This window comes from Cynocephalus volans, chromosome 4, assembly GCF_027409185.1.
Source record: "Cynocephalus volans isolate mCynVol1 chromosome 4, mCynVol1.pri, whole genome shotgun sequence".
NCBI classification, from domain to species: domain Eukaryota; kingdom Metazoa; phylum Chordata; class Mammalia; order Dermoptera; family Cynocephalidae; genus Cynocephalus; species Cynocephalus volans.
The window spans coordinates 67,970,102-67,988,741 of NC_084463.1; the positions used below are offsets into that span (position 1 = coordinate 67,970,102).

The 18,640-nt window shown below is 37.7% G+C and overlaps 1 protein-coding gene across 1 annotated transcript in view; it reads left to right on the top strand.

Moving 5' to 3' along the window:
• GUCY1A2 (guanylate cyclase 1 soluble subunit alpha 2) overlaps positions 1–18,640 on the top strand; it is a 276,535-nt gene that overhangs the window by 34,103 nt on the left and 223,792 nt on the right. Inside the window, exon 3 of the mRNA XM_063094613.1 lies at positions 1,969–2,090. Within this exon, the coding sequence (XP_062950683.1) occupies positions 1,969–2,090 (122 nt within the window). The remainder of the gene's footprint in view (positions 1–1,968; positions 2,091–18,640) is intronic.

The window sequence follows — 18,640 nt, forward strand, 5'->3', positions numbered from 1 at the left end:
TATTTAGCTCATTTTACAGATGAGGAAATTGAGGCTAAGAGAAAAAATTTTGTCCAATATTACTCTGATAAAAATGATGGAGCTTGATTTAAAAATAACCCTGTATTTGTCTGTGTTTAACATCTGTGCTGCTCCTCTTATTGAGTGATTTCTGCATTCTGGAAACTGTAGTAAGCATTTTGCCTAATTGGTTTATTGGAGTCTGATCTCAATGAGGTATACAAACATGAAAGTATTTTATTTTTTCTCTCCAATCACTTCGAACATGCCGGGGTGAATCCCCTTTGATACTAGCTCAGATTCCTCTGTTTTCTAGGTACTTTCGGGGATTATAAAGTCCACTCCAGACCAATTTAGATCTTCAGTCTCCTGTCCAATGTAACTGTTATATCCCTCTGTCAGCCTGGATCAGGGCTTGTTCTGAGGAACTTGGAATGCAGTGCAGAGGGGCCATGGTGTGGGTTTGCACTCCTCTTTTCCAGGCCACTCCTTTCTGGATCCCTTCCTCTTCTGATGTATTGTGTCAGGCAGAAATGAAATGGAAAGCTTTTTAAAATTTACTGCTGGTGTGTAAGTCCCCTCTTGGTTGTGGAGCCCTCAGTGAGGTGCATGTATGGATTCTGCCCTGAGCTCAGGTGCCCAACCTCCTGCCCCTAAGGACTGCACTCTCACAGTTTTGCTGGTGGGATCTCTGCCCCTGGCTGGAAGCTTCTAGATTGGGAAAGCAGTGAGACCACCTGACAACTCAAGCTTGCCTCTCTTTAGTGGCATCTCCCTAACCCATGGGTAACTCATTTTTATCTTGCCAAATGGTGAGCTTCTAGGTTGCTCCTGATTTTTTTGCTTTATTTCTTTTTCTTGTCAATAACTCTCTCCAGAATCTTCTTCCTCTACTCAGTCAGACATGGGTGGTGGTGCTGTATGATCAGGAAATCCACTGCTTCAGCAGATGTTCATTGGGGAATGAAATACCCAAGCCCCAATCCCTACCAGCTATGGATTCCTTTCTCACCAACTGGGCTTCTTCAGGCAACACTACCCCTCTCTTCTTTTCTCAGAAGGGAGGAGAAAAAGTACAACAGCACTCTCTTCCTAGGCCAGCCACCCCCTCTTCTGAGGATTTCCTTTTGAATTCTTTCTGTTCCTTTGCTTTTATAGGCTGATGGTGGGATGACAGTGGCCATGCCTGTTCAGTCACCTCTTAAAGCCTGAAGGAGAGTTTTGGAACTCTTGGCAGCTCTTTTGGAATGTGAGAGCATTTGGTCCCTCTTGCCCTCATCTTTGGTGCCTTGGCTCTCTTTCAGAAGCAGCCGGAAAAGTCCCAGCCAACATCTGATTACACAGACATTGTGTCATTTAGTCCTCACACGAAGTCTAGCAGGTACCTGAATTTTATGAGGGAGGAAAGTTAGACTGACAAAGATTAGGTTACTTGCCCAAGATCTCACAAATACAAGACAGTAAGACCATGACCCAAGTGCTACCAGACTCCAAATGCTTTATTTGTTTATTTGTTCTTTGTCATCCCCATTCCATACTGCTATCTTCTTGACTGTGATAGGGGATAAGGTGTGTTTATTTTCAACACAGTGGAATGCCAGGGCACCTAATTAGTACTGTTATTTTTTCTTTTTCTAGGCAACTTTCTTATAGAAACAGTTTACCAGCAGCAGTGAAACACTCTGAGGGATACATTAGCTATACAAAGCTGATATATGTATTTTTGTTTTCCTCCTCCATTTTTTTCACACGTAGCTTTCTTATTAATGACCTTCTCCAGCCCCAGGTTCACACTGCTAATGCTGATGTGGATGGTGAGTTGTGCCCAAAGTATGACTTAAAGCTTCAGTTATTCTGAAATGTGATTACGCTGAAAGCATAGGTTGCATGTGCCCGTGCGTGCGTGTAAGTGCATTCACAGATGCTTTCCAAAAATTTCTCCATATGCTAATTTTGTTTTCTTCTTAGTTATAGGGATGCAGAAAAGAATTTCCACAATATCTCCAACAGATGCTCCTATGCAGACCATTCCAACAAAGAGGAAATTGAAGACATCTCAGGAATTCTTCAGTGTACTGCTAATATACTCGGTATATTAATTATATATTTATACGGTTGAGAGAGAATAAAAGAGGGGAAGAGGGAAAGGTAAAAGTGTGAATGTTTCAGTTTTTACTCAAGAGAGGTTTAGAGAATATGGCAAATTGAGACCAAGACCTTGCCTTCGAGTGATTTAATTTTAATACTCCTGCAGATGTTTGAGTGGCAATTACATGCATGCCATTTACTTGGAGACTGAAAAACATTGTAACAAAAATACTTACATTCCAGGGAAATGTTTGCAAATATTTATATGCTGGTGGTATTAGCCTCGTGTAATTCATATTTCTCTGGCTCTATGTAGGATCTTTCCTTCCTCTCAAAGACATACTCTACTATTTCTGTGAAGCCCTGGTTAGGACTGAAGGGTGGCTCACATGTGCTCATAATGGACTCTACATGTTAGAGGTCCCTTCCGTGGCTGTATCAGTGAAGCCCGTCATCTACTGAGGTCTCTGTGCCCTGCTTGGGGCTGGGGTAGTCTCCATATTGAAGATACTAGTATTTATGGGAGAGGAGCTTTTTTTTGATGCTCCCAACATGGCTACCAAGTACTGTTGTAAACTGCACCCAACCATGCAGCCTTAAGGTACCATAACTGAGCCATTCTATCTACTATCATACTATCTGAAGTTCCGGGTGTGCGAGAGCTGCATTGTACTCCATGCAAAGTAGATACCATAGCAGGAATATTTTTAGCCCTAATGTCTTACAGAAGTTTTTAGTGAAAAATGTCTCTTTCAGTTCTTTTTGGAATCCTCCTTTTTCCTATGGCTCAGATAGGAATCCTTGGGGTGCTGGGAACAATAAATCTCAGTGACTGACTCCATGCGAAACACAAAATCACCTGTCCTTCAGAATCAGGGGATGGAGACTGAGCCAAACTTGTTTCCATGTCTTTCTTTTCCTTTAGGATAAATACTTTCCCTGGAGACACCTGAGTTCCTTCTATAAACAGATTCCAGGTGATCTCAACCCATGAGTCTACCAGATTTTTCTAAGCCTGTCTGACTCCCAGAGGCAGACCTCTTTTACACTTAAGCTGAGAACCAAACTGCCAATTGTCCATACTTCATCCTAGGTATCTTTCATAAACACAAAATATTGTGATAGGAGGCCTTTTCTGAGGGGAGGCATACAGATGTAAGTGGTTGGTCTAGAATAGCTTGCAAGACAGTTATGCGCAGTGAAAAGGAAGACCAAAGATTCACTTACCTCAATCTTAGTCCAACAGCAGGGATGTCATACTACCCACATAAACCTTATTATTGGAGAAGATGAGGGATAAGAATAAAGAGGGGTATGATTGGGCATTACCCAAGAGCTGTTTAAGGTTTTCTGGTTTTGTATTTTTAAAGACTCTCCTAAGAGTAACATTCATTTCTCTTGACTTATTGTGATTTTCAGGCGGTGGGCTGAGATAATGCCCATCTAAGAGGGATGTCTCAGAATCTTGGTGGAGAGATGTTTAATATTTTGAAAAGTTGCTCCATACTTATCCAGTTTCTAAATGTTTCCCTAATCTTCTCACATCCCCTTTCCTTATGCTCTCCAACTTGAGAATCACTGAGTTAGAGGGAGTAAGCCCTTTTCAAAGACAATGAATATATAGGGATTGCTGAAGGTATTCGAGCTGTGAGCTGTAAATGAGTGTGCGGAATTCCCACAGAGAAAAAACCCTGGGTCAGACAATTTGACATGGTAACCGCGAGGGGGCGCTGCTAGCCCGGCACAGCTTAGTTGCCCTTCAAAAGTTGCCATGACATGCAGCATAAACAGTGAGTGAAAAGAGCATCGTGCAGTGTGCCACCTGCTGACATTAGGGAAAGAATAGTTTTAGGTGCTTATAATTTAAAAGGTGCCTATATAACAGCGTTTAGATTTCCCTAAATATTAACTTTTTCTAGAAAAGAGATATTAGGTCTGATTTTTTTCTCCCCCTGAGTAATGATGGGATGTTCTCAAGATTTAAAACATAATCATGTAAAATTTAAATTTCTGAAGAATAAAACTAAATACCTGCCACCTGCTGTTGGCACAGATCCAACAGATTATGTGCCTAAGAGGTAGCTGTTCTCTTTTGAATAATGTTCTTTTGTAACTCTTGAAATATAGATTCTCTGAGGACAATAATAGCAGCTTTACTGGTTATTCTCAGTGAAAACTTTGTTTTTAACAAGTCACTAAACTATGATTAATCTTGGCTTCCTTAGATTTTATCTTTAAAAAAAAAAAATTACCGTTAAAATCTCTTGTGCAATAACTTATGAGAATGAAAAAATTGGTTAACTCACTGACCAGAAAAACACCATACAGGAAAAGGAGGTTTCTGGGGAGTGATTGTATGTGGCACAGAAAAATAGAGTTTCAACCAGATTAAGAGAAATTTTGATGCCTGAGAACTTTCTTTGTGGGATGCCAGGGGGCAATTTTCCAACTCTATGATTTATATTTATCACCTTTGGGGAGTGTGGTTAGAATATTGGTGAACTGAAATTGGCAAATACAAGTTTCTTTTACCTCTTAACCTGTTACAGGGTTGTGGTAGAGACCAGGAATGTGTTTGTTTATTCACTCATTTGCATGTCATTTATACTTTACCTACCATCAAAAAAGACTTGAAGTCATAGGTCAGAAAATATGATCACAGTAGCAAATTTTTCTCCTCCCCAAATCACCATCTCTATTTACTTAGTATACATTACTCTGGACAGTTTGTTTCCTGGCTCTTAATGTTGAAGTTTGAGTTTAGGAGGTGGCATAGGATAAAAAAGGGGACCCGAAGAAAGGGAGAAAGTGAGCTGAGGAAGACCAGCTATGCCTCTGTCATACATTCCTTCTCTCACCTCATCTGTAGGACTCCCTGGGAACACATGCTCACTACAGAGTCCTTGGTTCATGCCCCTCCAGTAATGCCAAAGAGCAGTTTCCAGATATCAAAATTTTTGCCATTTATTTCTCTTTTGTGGCATAGAAACTGGTTGTTTCTATTGACTGTCATCATTTACAAATTAGGGATATTGAGTCAGTCTGCTTTTTGCCATCTATTCGTCTCATTTTGGTGCTATGGTAATCGCTGTGATAATTCAGTACACTTATCTAAAGAGGCCCTTGACACTCTGGGAAAAGACTATGCAATGAAAGATGGTTGTGAACAACGCCCTCCCTGCTGGAGGCTTGTAGTGTTAAATTTACTGCTTTATTTGGTACATAATGTCTTTTGCATACCAACATGATCTAATTTTAGTTGTCTGAAAAATGTAAACCTTTTCTAGCCATAATCTGCAAAACCTATTTTTAGCTCAAATTAAGTATTAAAAAATGTGTTCATACTCTTATAAGGCATGGCATTTAGTATTTTTTTGGAAATTGTTATGGTTGAATGGTATTGTGAAGCATGTTCTAAAGGGTCTATACCGGGTTTGCTGCTGCAATGTTGCCACTTGATCTTGCCGCCTGGGTTTAGGTCGGGTTGTGGGAGGCAGACGAATGAGTAGAGGGAGGTAAGGGAGAAGGATGATAAATTGTATAGTCTCCTTTGCCGTAAGAAGTTAAATATAAATGAGGTTTCATTATTTCCGTTTTAACAAGTTTTAATACAATTAAGGGGGTTGTGGGTGTTTCAATTATTGTAGGGCTACAAGGTGGGGGATGGTGTAGGAAAAAGACTTCCCACAGTAGGTCAGAGATCAAATAGAAATGAGGGCTCTAGGTTAATTCATTTACTGATAAATTGTAGCAAATGAACATTCACTGTTTTAGTAAGCATCAGTTATTTGCCAAGTACTGCACAAAATAGTTTTTTATACTGCCCTTGCTAAATGCATTTTCTCTCAAAATAGTCAGGAAGGACATAGTAGTGAAAGGATGTTATTAACGTTTTCTCTGTTAAAAAGGTCTTTGTTAGTGGTGTTTTATCATCTCTAAAAAGATAACACATTTAAAGTCAGAATGCGAGTACTGTTATCATGGGATTATTTTGATGGGAAAGTGCTAGTGAGGAGGTTGGAGGAAAGGACCTTTGGGTTTTATTCCTCACAATATTTTCTTCATATCAGGGATTCTGAAATACTGTGAAATCAGAGCCCTTCATAATGTGCCACAGATTCCAAAATCTCTAGCTGGTATGGAGCTGTTTGTTGTTGCCATTTGTTTTTTGTAAGTAATGATTTATTGCTTACATGTCAACCTGTATGTACTTTTTTGTTTCATTGTGACTTGGAGTGTGCCTTTAGGAACCTTTTAATTGGTAATAAAACGGTGAAGAATTAGTTAGCCCTATTTAGGGTTAAGACTACTTGGGGGTTCCCTTGGAATAACTCTAAATCATACAATTGTTTCATTTATTAGAATATGTTTAACATTTTCAGCATCTTGGAGAGCTAGTTAGTGGAATAACCACCTACCATTTTTACCGATGAATTAAGATTGATAGCACTAAGCAAATTCTGCCATTACAGTTCAAGTTATATATAGCTTGTAAATGATCCGTTTTCTCTTTCAGTAAAAGTAAATACTTTCAGTGTTTTAATAAGATGAATTGGAGTTAAGATGGTTGGAGGGGAAATAACTCAATAATGTTATTATAATGCAGTGATTTAGAGTGAAGACTAGAGCCAGACTATCTGGGTTGAAAATGCAGCTCAGTTACTTAGTAGCTGCATGGACTGGAGTGATTTACTTCATCTTTCTGTATCTCATAGTTCTCATTTGTAAAATAGGATAGGATAATTACATACCTCCAAGAGTTGCTAGAAAGATTGCACAAGTTAATTTATATAAAGTACTTAGAACAGCCTGCTATATAACAAACAAATGCCACATAAATGTTGGCATTTATTATTATTGAGTATTCACAAAATAATGTTTGCATCAGACCTCTAAGCTCAATCTTGCTCCCTTTTTTTAGGTGAGGAAACTGTTACTTTGCAAGGATAACCTGTTAATGTCTTCAGTCAGAGTTAATAGGCCACAGAGGCAGGATTTAAATCCAGTTCAGTCTGGTTCCAAACCCTATGTACTTTCCACTCCTTCAGGCTGCCTTCCAGGGCTGGATGGATATCATCATGTCATCGCTCCTGTAATGCTCATTATACACAGGCTTTCCAGTTCCCTGAATTATTAGAACTGTCTTGATGTCACATTTTGCTTAGTTCATTGCTCTTTCAACGTGTCCTTGGGAAAACTTGTATGTGACAAGCGGTATCAAAAATGTTTAAGACTACTTCTCACCAGTATGGAGGAGAATGCAGTTTCATTGTAATTTGGATCATTTTCAGTTTAGAAATAGTATGACTTTTCTTTAGACTTGAGGTGTTGAAAATGCACATGAAGAGCGATGGTGTTTGCCCTCATGATACAGACGCGGTTCCACAGTTATGCTACAGTAACCGCTGTGCTAATTGTGTTGGCCTGAAGATTTCAAGCTGATCTTGCTATGTAGGTGGCCTAATGTGTAAGACATCATTGGGCTGGCATGAAGCCTAGAAAAGGGCTGAACTTCTGATGCCATTGATATTTTTCTTTTTAGTGGAAAAGTTTAGGAATATTGTCACAGTATCTCATTTAATAATTCCTAACATAGAACTTGGGTTGTGGTTCTATGTAATTTGGAGAGAACTTCTGTTTCCTCCTCTCTGTTTGCATACTTCCTTTGAAATGATTAGGTGTACCTGACCTGTTTCACTTAATATAATTTTCTAATATTATATTAAGTGAAACAAGTCAGGCACAGAAAGATTAATACCACATGTTCTCACTTATTTGTGGGAGCTAAAAATAAATAAATAAATAAATAAATATCAAACTAATAAAGGGTGGGGTGGGGGAAGAAGACACAACAATCACAATTCCTTGAACTTGCTAAGACAGGTAAACAGATATGATGTAGTTGGGGGGGGGAGGGGAGAAAGGGAGGGGGAAGAAGAGGAACAGGTAAAGGGACACAAAAATCAACTACAATGTATATTGAGAAGTTAAAATAAAAAAAAAAAATGATTAGGTATAGTAGGTAGACCTGAAAAGGAATGAGACCACTGAACATGGACGCTGCCTTTGATATGTATAACATGAACACTTTAGTAAAAACTGATCCTTAAATTATATGGATCAGTTTTAGAAAATACAATTATATTGAACAGACATGTAAAGTGGCTTCCCTCCTCCTATAGATATTCTTTCTCTTTTAAGAGCATTTTCTTTTGAGTCTTGTGACAGACCTTTTCCCATTTCTCCTGATAAATTTCTTCACACTTAGCTCCCCTTTTTTACTGGAAAAACATGACAGTCATTTTGCATTCTTTTTTATTTTTGTCTTCTTAGGGTATGTCTATTGCACCGTCTCCCTATCATTAGCAACTTCCTGTCTGGCACCTCTTCTTTGTGTGGAGGGAGGACAACTTCTCATATCCCTAAATTCATCAGACTGTGTATTCTTTTTTCTAAATTCTTTAGTGGCTTGGTTGTTAGCTTTCTTTGCCTATTAAGTTTTTTTGTTTGTTTTTAAATAAACTTTTAATTCTAGTATAGTTTTAGGTTTATAGAAAAGTTATGAAAATAATACAGAAATTCTCATATATACCACACCCATTTCCCCCTGTTATTGACATTTTATATTAATGTGGTACTTTGGTCCCAATTAATGAACCAATACTGATACATTATTATTAATTCAATTCTATGCTTTATTCAGATATCCTTATTTTTTCCCTGTCCTTTTTATGTTTCAGGATCCCACTCAAGGTACCACATTACATTTAGGCAACATGTCTCCTTAGGCTCCTCTTGTCTGTGACAGTTTATTAGATGTTTCTTCTTTTTGATGACCTTGACAGTTTTGAAGAGTATTGGCTAGTTCTTTTAGTTGCTTCCTGTGTGTTTCGATATATGCCCATGTGTCCATCATTGTTTTGGCATATACCCATCATTTTGTGTGTGTGTGTGTGTGTGTGTGTGTGTCTGTGGTATGTTTTGAGCACTTTCTTACTTTCTAGCACTAAAAGATACTCCAGACACATCTTGTATATTTCCCACCCCGGTCCTAAAATCAGACATTTCTATAGGGAGCCCTGAATCCCTTTATTGGAGTACGGTGTTAGAAACAATGCTACAGGCACTGAGTGTACTCATTGCTACTGGGTGTTGTTGTTTCAAGGCCCTTTCAGCTGACAGAGTAAGGGAATATAAGTGTATACTAACTTGTGTATTAATGAAATATATACTCATGTATATATTATGTTGAATATGAATTCACACTGATGTCTCCTACTCTACTCCATTACCATATGGATTTCTCTCTCTAACCTTTCCTCCTTGCTTGCCTGTAGCCTTCTATTCTAACAGTGAGAAACCTGCCTTCCTGTAACCATCCATTTACTTAATTATTCAACTCCGGTATGCATGTATAGTTGTTTTAGAATTGTTAACACAAACTCCCATAGGAAACAATTTTATCACCTAGAATACAATGCCTATGGGCAGTTTTGGAGTATTGAGTATGTCTGGAGTTTTACAGACTCCACTCATTTCCATGGTTACTTGGGTTAGCAGATCTCTACCCCACCACCTCCAGTGAAATTTTTTCATACATATGTAATACTGCTACCTTCTTTTATTACGGTCTTCATTTCATCCAGCAATACCTTGACTTCCTAAATATATATATAGTGTGTAAGCAAAGAGCAGAAAACAGAAGTTCTTTCCAAATTACACAGAACCACAACATATGAGTTAGAAGGAAGTTTATTCTTTCCTTATTCTTTGAGAAACACGATTGTGGGCGCATATCATTTCATATTTCAAACTCATAGCTCATTTTGTTGACGTCTTATGGGGCAAATTTATAGTGATTTGGCATGTTTACTTTTTTAAATACTATTTTTTTTGTCTTTACTCCTTTTGAATCTTTTAGCTCGAATGAACACACTACCTTCCCTTCTTCCCCCGCCGTTTTCTTTTTCTTTGATAAGTTTTGTTAAATCAGTCATTTTCTACCTATGGGTCTAAATATTTTTGCCGATTATGTTACTTCTCTGTTTTCACTGTACTTTACTACATAACTCTAACTTTGACTCAACTACAAATCTTAATAACATGCTGTTTAATTCTTCTGACAATCAGTGAAGTTTTAGGTAAGGCTAGAGTTAAATTCGTGCATCCTAGATTCTTTGCTAGATGAGCTGTCATTCTTATTAGCCCTGAGTTCAGATCTTTAGTCAGTCTTAAGTGCTTTTGACAGCATATCTGTTGGAATTTATTTATGTTAAATAAACTCGGTGACTAAAGTTTTATGAGTTACAATAAAGATGTTACTCAAGTTAAGACATTTTATATATGTAAATTTGCTTTATAATCTCACTGTTAGTACACGTTATTGATACCTTCTGATTTATTTTCCACAAGCTTGCTCTGTTAAAAATTTCCATATGTTGTGTTTTCTATGTGGGGAGCTATGGACCGTTACGTTTTTGTAGATTATTTTTATATATGTTTTGGTGTTTTCTTTCCCTATTTCTGTTACCCATAATGGTACCCAGTTAAAGTGATATCCACTTTAATCTAATATATTTCAGCCCAAACTTTGAATTCCTGGAGTACTGTGCTTTTTCCTATATTTCCATCAAGTCTGATTTAAACTTAAGATGCAAAATGGTAGTTTTCCAGTGTGAAGAAAGAAAGTGTAGATTTGGAAATGCTAGTTGGAATTTTCCTCTGTGGTATAAATGAATTTTATTTAGCCTTTGTGAGCAGCTTGTACACAGTTAGGCAGCTCATACACAGTTTATGCACCACTGTTATGGTCCAGAATCAGGTGGGGTAGAGAGATTGCTGAGAGGTGAGAAGGGTGGGGAAGATGAAGGATTAGTCTTCACTTCCCATGTAGAAAAGGGGAGTCAGAAGAACCAGCTGTGGGTCCCCACAGAAGAGATGAATCATTGATGGTATGGGGGGAGAACCTTGAGTGCTGGTGACAGGTATGAAAAGAAATCAATGGAGTGTATATAGGGATCAGTTGAAGAAGAAACAAATGTTATTTTCATAAGGATACAGAAGTAATTCTGGACTCACACATAATATTCAGGATTGAACCTTGTCCAGAACCAGATAAAGATAAAAGAAGAAAAACCAAACCTGAAAATATCAATTTTTATCTTAATATTTATAAACTTGTGCTTTTACGCTTCCTAGGGAAATATGATTTGCATTATTGATTTGAATTCTAATCCCCAAAATGATTATCTCTACTCCAGACACTAGATCAGTGTGTTCCACATTCCACAAGTGATTGTACAGTAGGATCATCCGGAGACATTACAAAAAAGAAAGAGGTCTGTGGACACTGTGCCCAGATATTCTGATTGATCATCTGTAGGGTGGGGACCAGGAATTTGTATTTTTAAAAATAAGCTTCCCAGATACTTCCGTTGTACCTCCATGACTTGGCACCTTAGCTGAAGTTAACAAGCTAATCCTGCTCTTGAAGCTCTAGTTCAATTCTTTGGAAATTTGGTACCATCACACTTATTGCTAGTTGAGATTCTAAAACCTGCATTTCTCTTTCCATCTTACTTTGGAGTATGTGTTGTTGCCTTGTACTCCACCCAGTTCTTTGTATTTATTTGTACTTCTCTTCAGGATTTTTGTTCTGCTTCTGACCTCCAAACAGGAACCGAGACCCTGCTTCCTTTCCTTGTCTTCAGAATAACATGCTCAATGCAGCCTACTGGATGTTCTGTGCTCTATTCACACTTTTTTTTTTGTTTTCTTTCTTTCTTTTTCTTTTTTCCCCTTTTTTTTGGCATTTTGCGTATCTCATCACCAAATCTCCCTTATGCTGACGATTTCTGGTTTACATTGCCATCATCTGCCCTGTACAATTAGAATACTATGTTTTTTTCAGGGGTTCTCCTGTCTCTGGACATGTGGGCATATCTAGTTCTGGGTAAATCCCTCCTTTCTTCATCCTGTGTCATTAACTCTACACAGACATGCGGTAGGTGGTTGTTCAAACCAGTGTCAGAAACACTTTAGTAAAGTGCTGAGTTACTGCTATATTCTTTTACTTGAGGTGTTTAGGTAAAATTTTTCTCTCCACTACTACTGTTAGGAACAGAAATCCTATTAATCACCAGGGGACAAATTTGGCCTAGGGAAAAATAAAGTGGGCAATAGAGTTTGCTGCTGCAGTAGGTAAAGGAAGGCTTATGAGCTTTCATAAAGCACAGAGTCATTTTAGGATCTGTACAAAGGAGAGATTGAGAATGATTTCAGCCAAAGAACAATCAGACCAGTGACAAATGATCCTGATTCTTGTGAGTTATTCCACTAGGTTATTATTGCCTGGAATTTCTGACTGAAAATACCGGATGGCCGTCACTTTTCTACTTTTCATCACTCTCTTCCTTCTGATTCTGTGCATGTCCCCACACTGTTCTAGGACAATTCCTTTACCTCTTCATTCGCTTTTAGTACCTCAGGCTATTTTCCATTTACCTCTTAAAAAAAAAAAACCTTTATTTTTTCATTATTCTGGTTCTCAATCTTACATTTTAATATAAAGCAATAATGCCAATCTGCCAAACATTTAAAAGTTTGCTTCTCTTAATATGTCATTACATTTTTGCTTTAGTGCCATAGTTAAGCTTAGTATTTTAGATGGCAAATTTAGTAATCAAGAGATTCTAATTTGTTGCAAATGTTTAAACTTCTTTAACTTACGGCTCTGAATGATCACTGGGGCTTTAGCTGTGCTAAAGTTTATTTTTGTATTAACCGCAGGAAAGATTTATTAATCCAGAGAAGTTTGTATATAGTATTGGAAAGGAAATATTTGCCCTATTAAAGGAACAGTTTTAAGTGCTTTGTTTCATCAATACAAATTTTTCCTAAGTGTCTTCTATTTTCAGGTACCGTTGTAGGTGCAGGGAGAAAAACAGACAGAAAGTAGGGAAGTGGACAATTAAAAAAAACACACAACAAATGACATAACTTCAGAGCGATGTATGTTGTGAAGAAAAGTAAGACAATAGAAAGTAAAAGAGAGTAAGAGGGCTTAAGCAATCAATACGCTAATGACAATCATTTTAAACTCATTTAAGCAATTCATGTAAGATTTCTCCATGACTATAGTATTGTGCTGTTTCAATGGTATTTCTGGATTTAAAGCTCCAGGAATGAATTTTTAAAAAAACATTATTCACCTTAATATGAAGGAGGTTGACAAAAGTTCTGGTTTCACCCCTGATTTCTGAGTAGCAATTGTCTCAAGAAGGAGGCAGTGAGGCTTATACTCAAGTGAGGTGTGTGTGTGTGTGTGTGTGAAGAAAGAAAGAAAGAGAAGAGAGAAAAAGAGGGAGAGAGCAAGTGCACGAGGAGAATAAGAAAGCAAATGGGGCAAATTGTTCATAAATTGGTGTAAGTTGGTAAAGGAATATGGGTATTTTCTGTACTTGCAACTTTCCTCAAAGTTTGAAATTATATAAAAATAAACATTTCCAAAAACCGTTGAATAAAATAAAACTTAAAATAGATCACAAATCCAAAGGGGCTTTCTATTTCTTCTAGATTGTAGCCCCAATTAAAAACAAAGAAACACACAACAACATAAAATTAAACTAAAATAACACACATAAGTTAGTTTAAGAGCTTGTAGTCTATTTTTATACTTAAATGTATTTGGTTTTTTGTAGTATCATCCATGAAAGTACCAAATTCTACATAACCAATGTCCAGATTAGAGCTGTCTATGGAGTTTTTTTTCTTCAGGTTTTGTGGCCTCACTTATAATCTGATTTAGTGATATGAACCTTAAAGATGAAAGTGGAATAGTGTTGGAACACAGTCCCACTCCGTTTATCTAATGTTGCAGGGCAGTTGATATCAGAAGAGGTGATTGGTTCCTCCAATGTTCCACATTTTATTTATTTTACTGTTACGTTATGATAATTTTGGACTTCCCAAATATTTCCCTGAATTCAAAAGCCTCATCACTCATTGATATATTCTTCTTGGTAGACTCTGATTTTTTGATTGCTTCCCTGACATTTTAAATACCCAGGATAAATGATTTTTCACAGTCTGTCATCAGTCATTAGATAATATTACAATGTGTTATAAAAGCGTGTCTATATTTAGTAGCAGTGCTTTCTGTATCTGCATATAGCAACCTGTGCAATTAGTTACTTAGAATTTTCACTTGAAGCAGGACGTCACTCTAAGTAGGTGTTTAGTGTTTAAATTGAGCTAATAGGTGTGTGAAGAGAACTGTTTAGAAGATGATGAAAAACACTGTGTCTATAACTACAGATAGTTAAAATTATCACCACTGATTAGATTTTTAAATTAATAAGAGGTTAGAGTGTTAGCGCAAGCTAGTCCCCTCTTGGAAGGATCATTTTCAAAAATGGTGTCCATTTCAGATATTTATCTATTTAGTTCTTTAAAATCTTAGTTGTTGACAGAAATAATGGGATTTAAGTGAATTATCTCCAGATTTTGAACATATTTAGTATGCTAAGCAAACATAGGAGGCAGATAAATGTCATCTCAGGTCTTCTGCCTAAGGTCTCCTTAACTTTCCTTCCTCTCCTACTCTTTCAATCCTTGCAAACACTCACATACACATTTTCATGCTGCCTTGGACCTCACAGACCCGATCCTTTGGGAACAAACTTAATAATAGGATGAATCTAGTCCTGCTAATGGGAGGCAAGAATCCAAGTGACAGTGGCATTCACGGACCACTGTTCTGCTCTCACCTTAGCATGTTTAGGCAAATAGGAGAGATTTGCAGGGTAGAGTAAACCTTGGCATTACCACATAGGAACTTGAGTGCACTTATTTAAGTCCTTGGATAGTTCTGAGTAGTGAAGCTGGGATGTTAGTAGTAACCTTTACTACTAAACTGGGATGTTGGAAGTATAGGTTCTACAGACAGCAGAATTTAGGTTTATAGGCCACCATAAAAGGAGAAGATTGCCTACACTAGGAGACTTACACTTAGAACAAGGTTACCATATGAGTGTACTTCAATAAGTTCATGGAAAGATTCATATTATCTTTGAACTCTATTTTTCCACAAAAGTTTTGAAATACCTTCGTAGTTACAAGCCTAAGAAAAATCTCAAATATCTATTTGCCTTCTAGGGCACCAGGCCAACCATTCATTCCACTGTTAGTGGGATGGAAAAAACAAACTGTGTTGACCTTTGACATGCTCTGAAAGCTAGAAAGGAAATCGCAACAATATTCTGTCAGAGCTGAGAATGGGCTGGGAAGAGAAAAGCCAGCTTGCTTTTTTGCTTTTAATTATGACTCTTTTCTGCAGCACACTAAAGAAGCACTTCCAAAAGAATGTGGCATCTTTTATTATGTGTAAATTCCAGCTCTCACAGCTTCATAATATCTTTTTCCTGTGAAATACTAGATCCAGTTGACCTTTTGGATAATGCTTTTTTGCTTGCTTTCAAATATTAAGAAAGATCTCTCATATAATCTTTTATTTTCTTTAGGAGTTAAAAAGTGTTGAGGGAATGATACAAAGTTTATGGGAACAACTCCAAATTCAGGCATTTTTGTTTTATATCTCTTTTGGGTCAGGTAGCCCTAAGCCTACCTATTAAGGTGTCTGTAAGAATAAACTGCTTCTTTGGTACTGTTTCCTTCCTTCCTTTGCTTCTGTTTTTAACGTTCCCTACCTCCTATGTGACATATTTTTTCCTCCCTCCCCTCCTTAAGAAGTGGAGCGCCCTTCTCTGTCTCCTCTGCTTACTCTGCAGTGGGGGCTGCTCTCCTCTGGGTGTTCCAGTGGAGAGAATGTGAGTGACAGGATGCAGGTTGGAATGAGCAAGTTGTGCCCATAAGGCATTGAAGACACTAGTCTGTTCTGAGAAATGATTCTCATGAGGCATTACAAGAAATGAGAACAGGAAATGATTGCTTATGCGATGTCTGTAGGATCTGTCAGTGCATCTTATTAGATATATCATGTCCAACTTAACATCCTCTTTCTTTCTTCACGTGCCCCCAAATTTAACAGTTGGAATTTTCACTAATATCTTCTAGTCTCTGGCACTCCTTTCTGTGAATTTGTGGTATGTCTCCTGGTGAGGTAATTACAAACTTGGGTTATATTTTCTGGTTGACTCTGAGTGCTTTTTTTGGCTATTGCTTTACTTTATTCTTCCTAAGTCTTTTATTTAGTCCCTTCTGTGATAGCTTCTGCATAAAAGAGTATCAAACACACACTCACATGCACTATCACTGTTACCACCACCATTACTTCTGCTTTGGAGTGGGGATGATTTAAGATCTTAAAGCCAAGGGCCGATCCATATTTTTTACATTTCTGTCTGAATGAACCCCTTTGAATTTAAATTAAAATTTAAAGTAACCTGAATATTTGTTTATTCACTCATACATCTACTCAACACGTATTTACTGTATACTAAGCGCTACCTTTGTATAGTACTGATTTACTCACCAAGTACAGCAGAATGCTGCATAAGTTAATTATAGATCACTCTGCTCTCTTTTTCTCTTTGGACCTCTCAAGTGTTTTTTTGTAAATCTTAGATTAAAGACACAGTGATACAGAAATAATCTGTCCCAACTCCTTAGTATCCTATTGGTATATCTTACTGCTGGACTTATGTTTTAAATACTGTAATCTATAAAGCCTTAATATCAGTAGGCTAAAAATCTTCATATCTTTATCTTAGCAATGTCCCACACCCAAGATTTTTTAAAAGACCTAATTCAAAACAGGAAGAGGAAACATCAAATAATGGCTTGGCGATGTTTATTGAATGTTCTTTATACTGAGAAAATATTGGCAAGAACTAACAGTCCAACCATAAGGGAATGGTCAATTAAAATATGATGACCCTGCTTACAAGAGTGTTAGGCAGCATTTAAGTGAGAACTATGTGGAAAGATTACACTACAGTATGGGGGAAATGTTCATGATGTTGTTAGAGCTCTGGTTCCTCAGGAAACAGACTCTGAGATGGAGATTTGCACTCAGGAAGGCTTCTGGGCAGTGTCCTCAGGAACAGTGGTCCAACCAGGCAAACCCCAATAGGCTTCAAAACCTGCACATAATCCTTTGTGACTCTCAGCTCCTCCCTCTGAGTCATTCTTTTTTCATGAAAGGCAGCACGTGTGTGCAGCTGAGTAGTTTTATCAGACTGTTGCCTTGTGAGGATGTGAAGAAAGTAAATGAGGCAGAGGAAAAAGTTGAACTGCTGTGCAGATGCCATCATGACAGAGATCTCAGCTGGTCTCTCCAGAATTGCCCCTGACTGAGGGAAGAAGATGGAGCCTTTGTATCACAACTCCCCACCTTCCAAACTAACTGCCTTTGGATGCAGGCTGCCCTGGGGAGGGGACAGGATCTTGGACAGGCAGCTGTCTTCAGCTGAAGCCAATGCCCAGAGCAAGACTCAGCTGAGAGTTGACAGCTACAAACATTCCCAGCATCCATTAGAGATGAAATAGCACATAAAAAGAAAAAAGCTAAACACAAAGTGTGTGTGTACATTATGAACATTATGAATCCAATTATGTGAAATGTGTGTGGGTATGTACAAAAACTGGAAGGGATCTCAGAGAAAATGACCACAGCCATGTTACAAAAGTGGAAGAGTTCATAATAACAGAACACTTCCATCCAATAAACAATGAAAATCAGATTATAGGATCCTTTATAATAATGGGGAAATTCAGAGATGTATTGTCTCCTCCTCCCCAATTTTAAAAGTAACCATTTTTGTGAATTTTTGTATGTCTCAGGCTGTCCTTTGTGTTCTATTTGTGGAATATGTCAGGGTGTGGTAGTGGCAAACAGCTTAGTATTCTGTCAGATCTACGTTGAGATCGTAACAAATATGGATAGTTCCTCTGCTTGGGGAGCTAACTTCAATGATCTCCAGGGTGGCCTCACTCACGATGCTAAAGAGTCGGTGGCTATGAGTTCAGTCCCTGCATGTGCCACTGATTTCTCATTTTCGTGGCCCTAAATTGCCTCCTTACCCAGCCCAGCATCTTATATATGCACGATCAAAAGGGAATTGGGTGTGAAAAATGTGAATTTTGCAAGGCAAAGAAATCAAATACGATACTGGAAAACAGTTTGAAGCATACACTCTAGTGAGGAGGAATAAATACAAATATCTATTTTCCCAAGTCAGAGCACACACACACAGAAGACTGTAACCCTAGCATAATAGCTTCTCACATTGGCTCTCCTTATCTGAAATACACTTCCTATTTCTCTACTGCTTTCTTGTTTCCTTCAAAACATAACTCATGTCTTTCCAGATCACACATACTTTGTATGTGTTTTTTCCTAATGTACCCTTGCTTTTTATATCTCTTTTAAGCAGTTCTTTAGAACTGCCTTTAATGCATCTTGAATTAGTTCTTTGAAAATATGAAATGAGAAGACAAAGGAGAACACGAGAGCTATTTTCAGGTACTATAAAGGACTTCTGTGAGGAGAGGAGGTAGATTTGTTCAAATCACCACAGAGGATATAACAGAA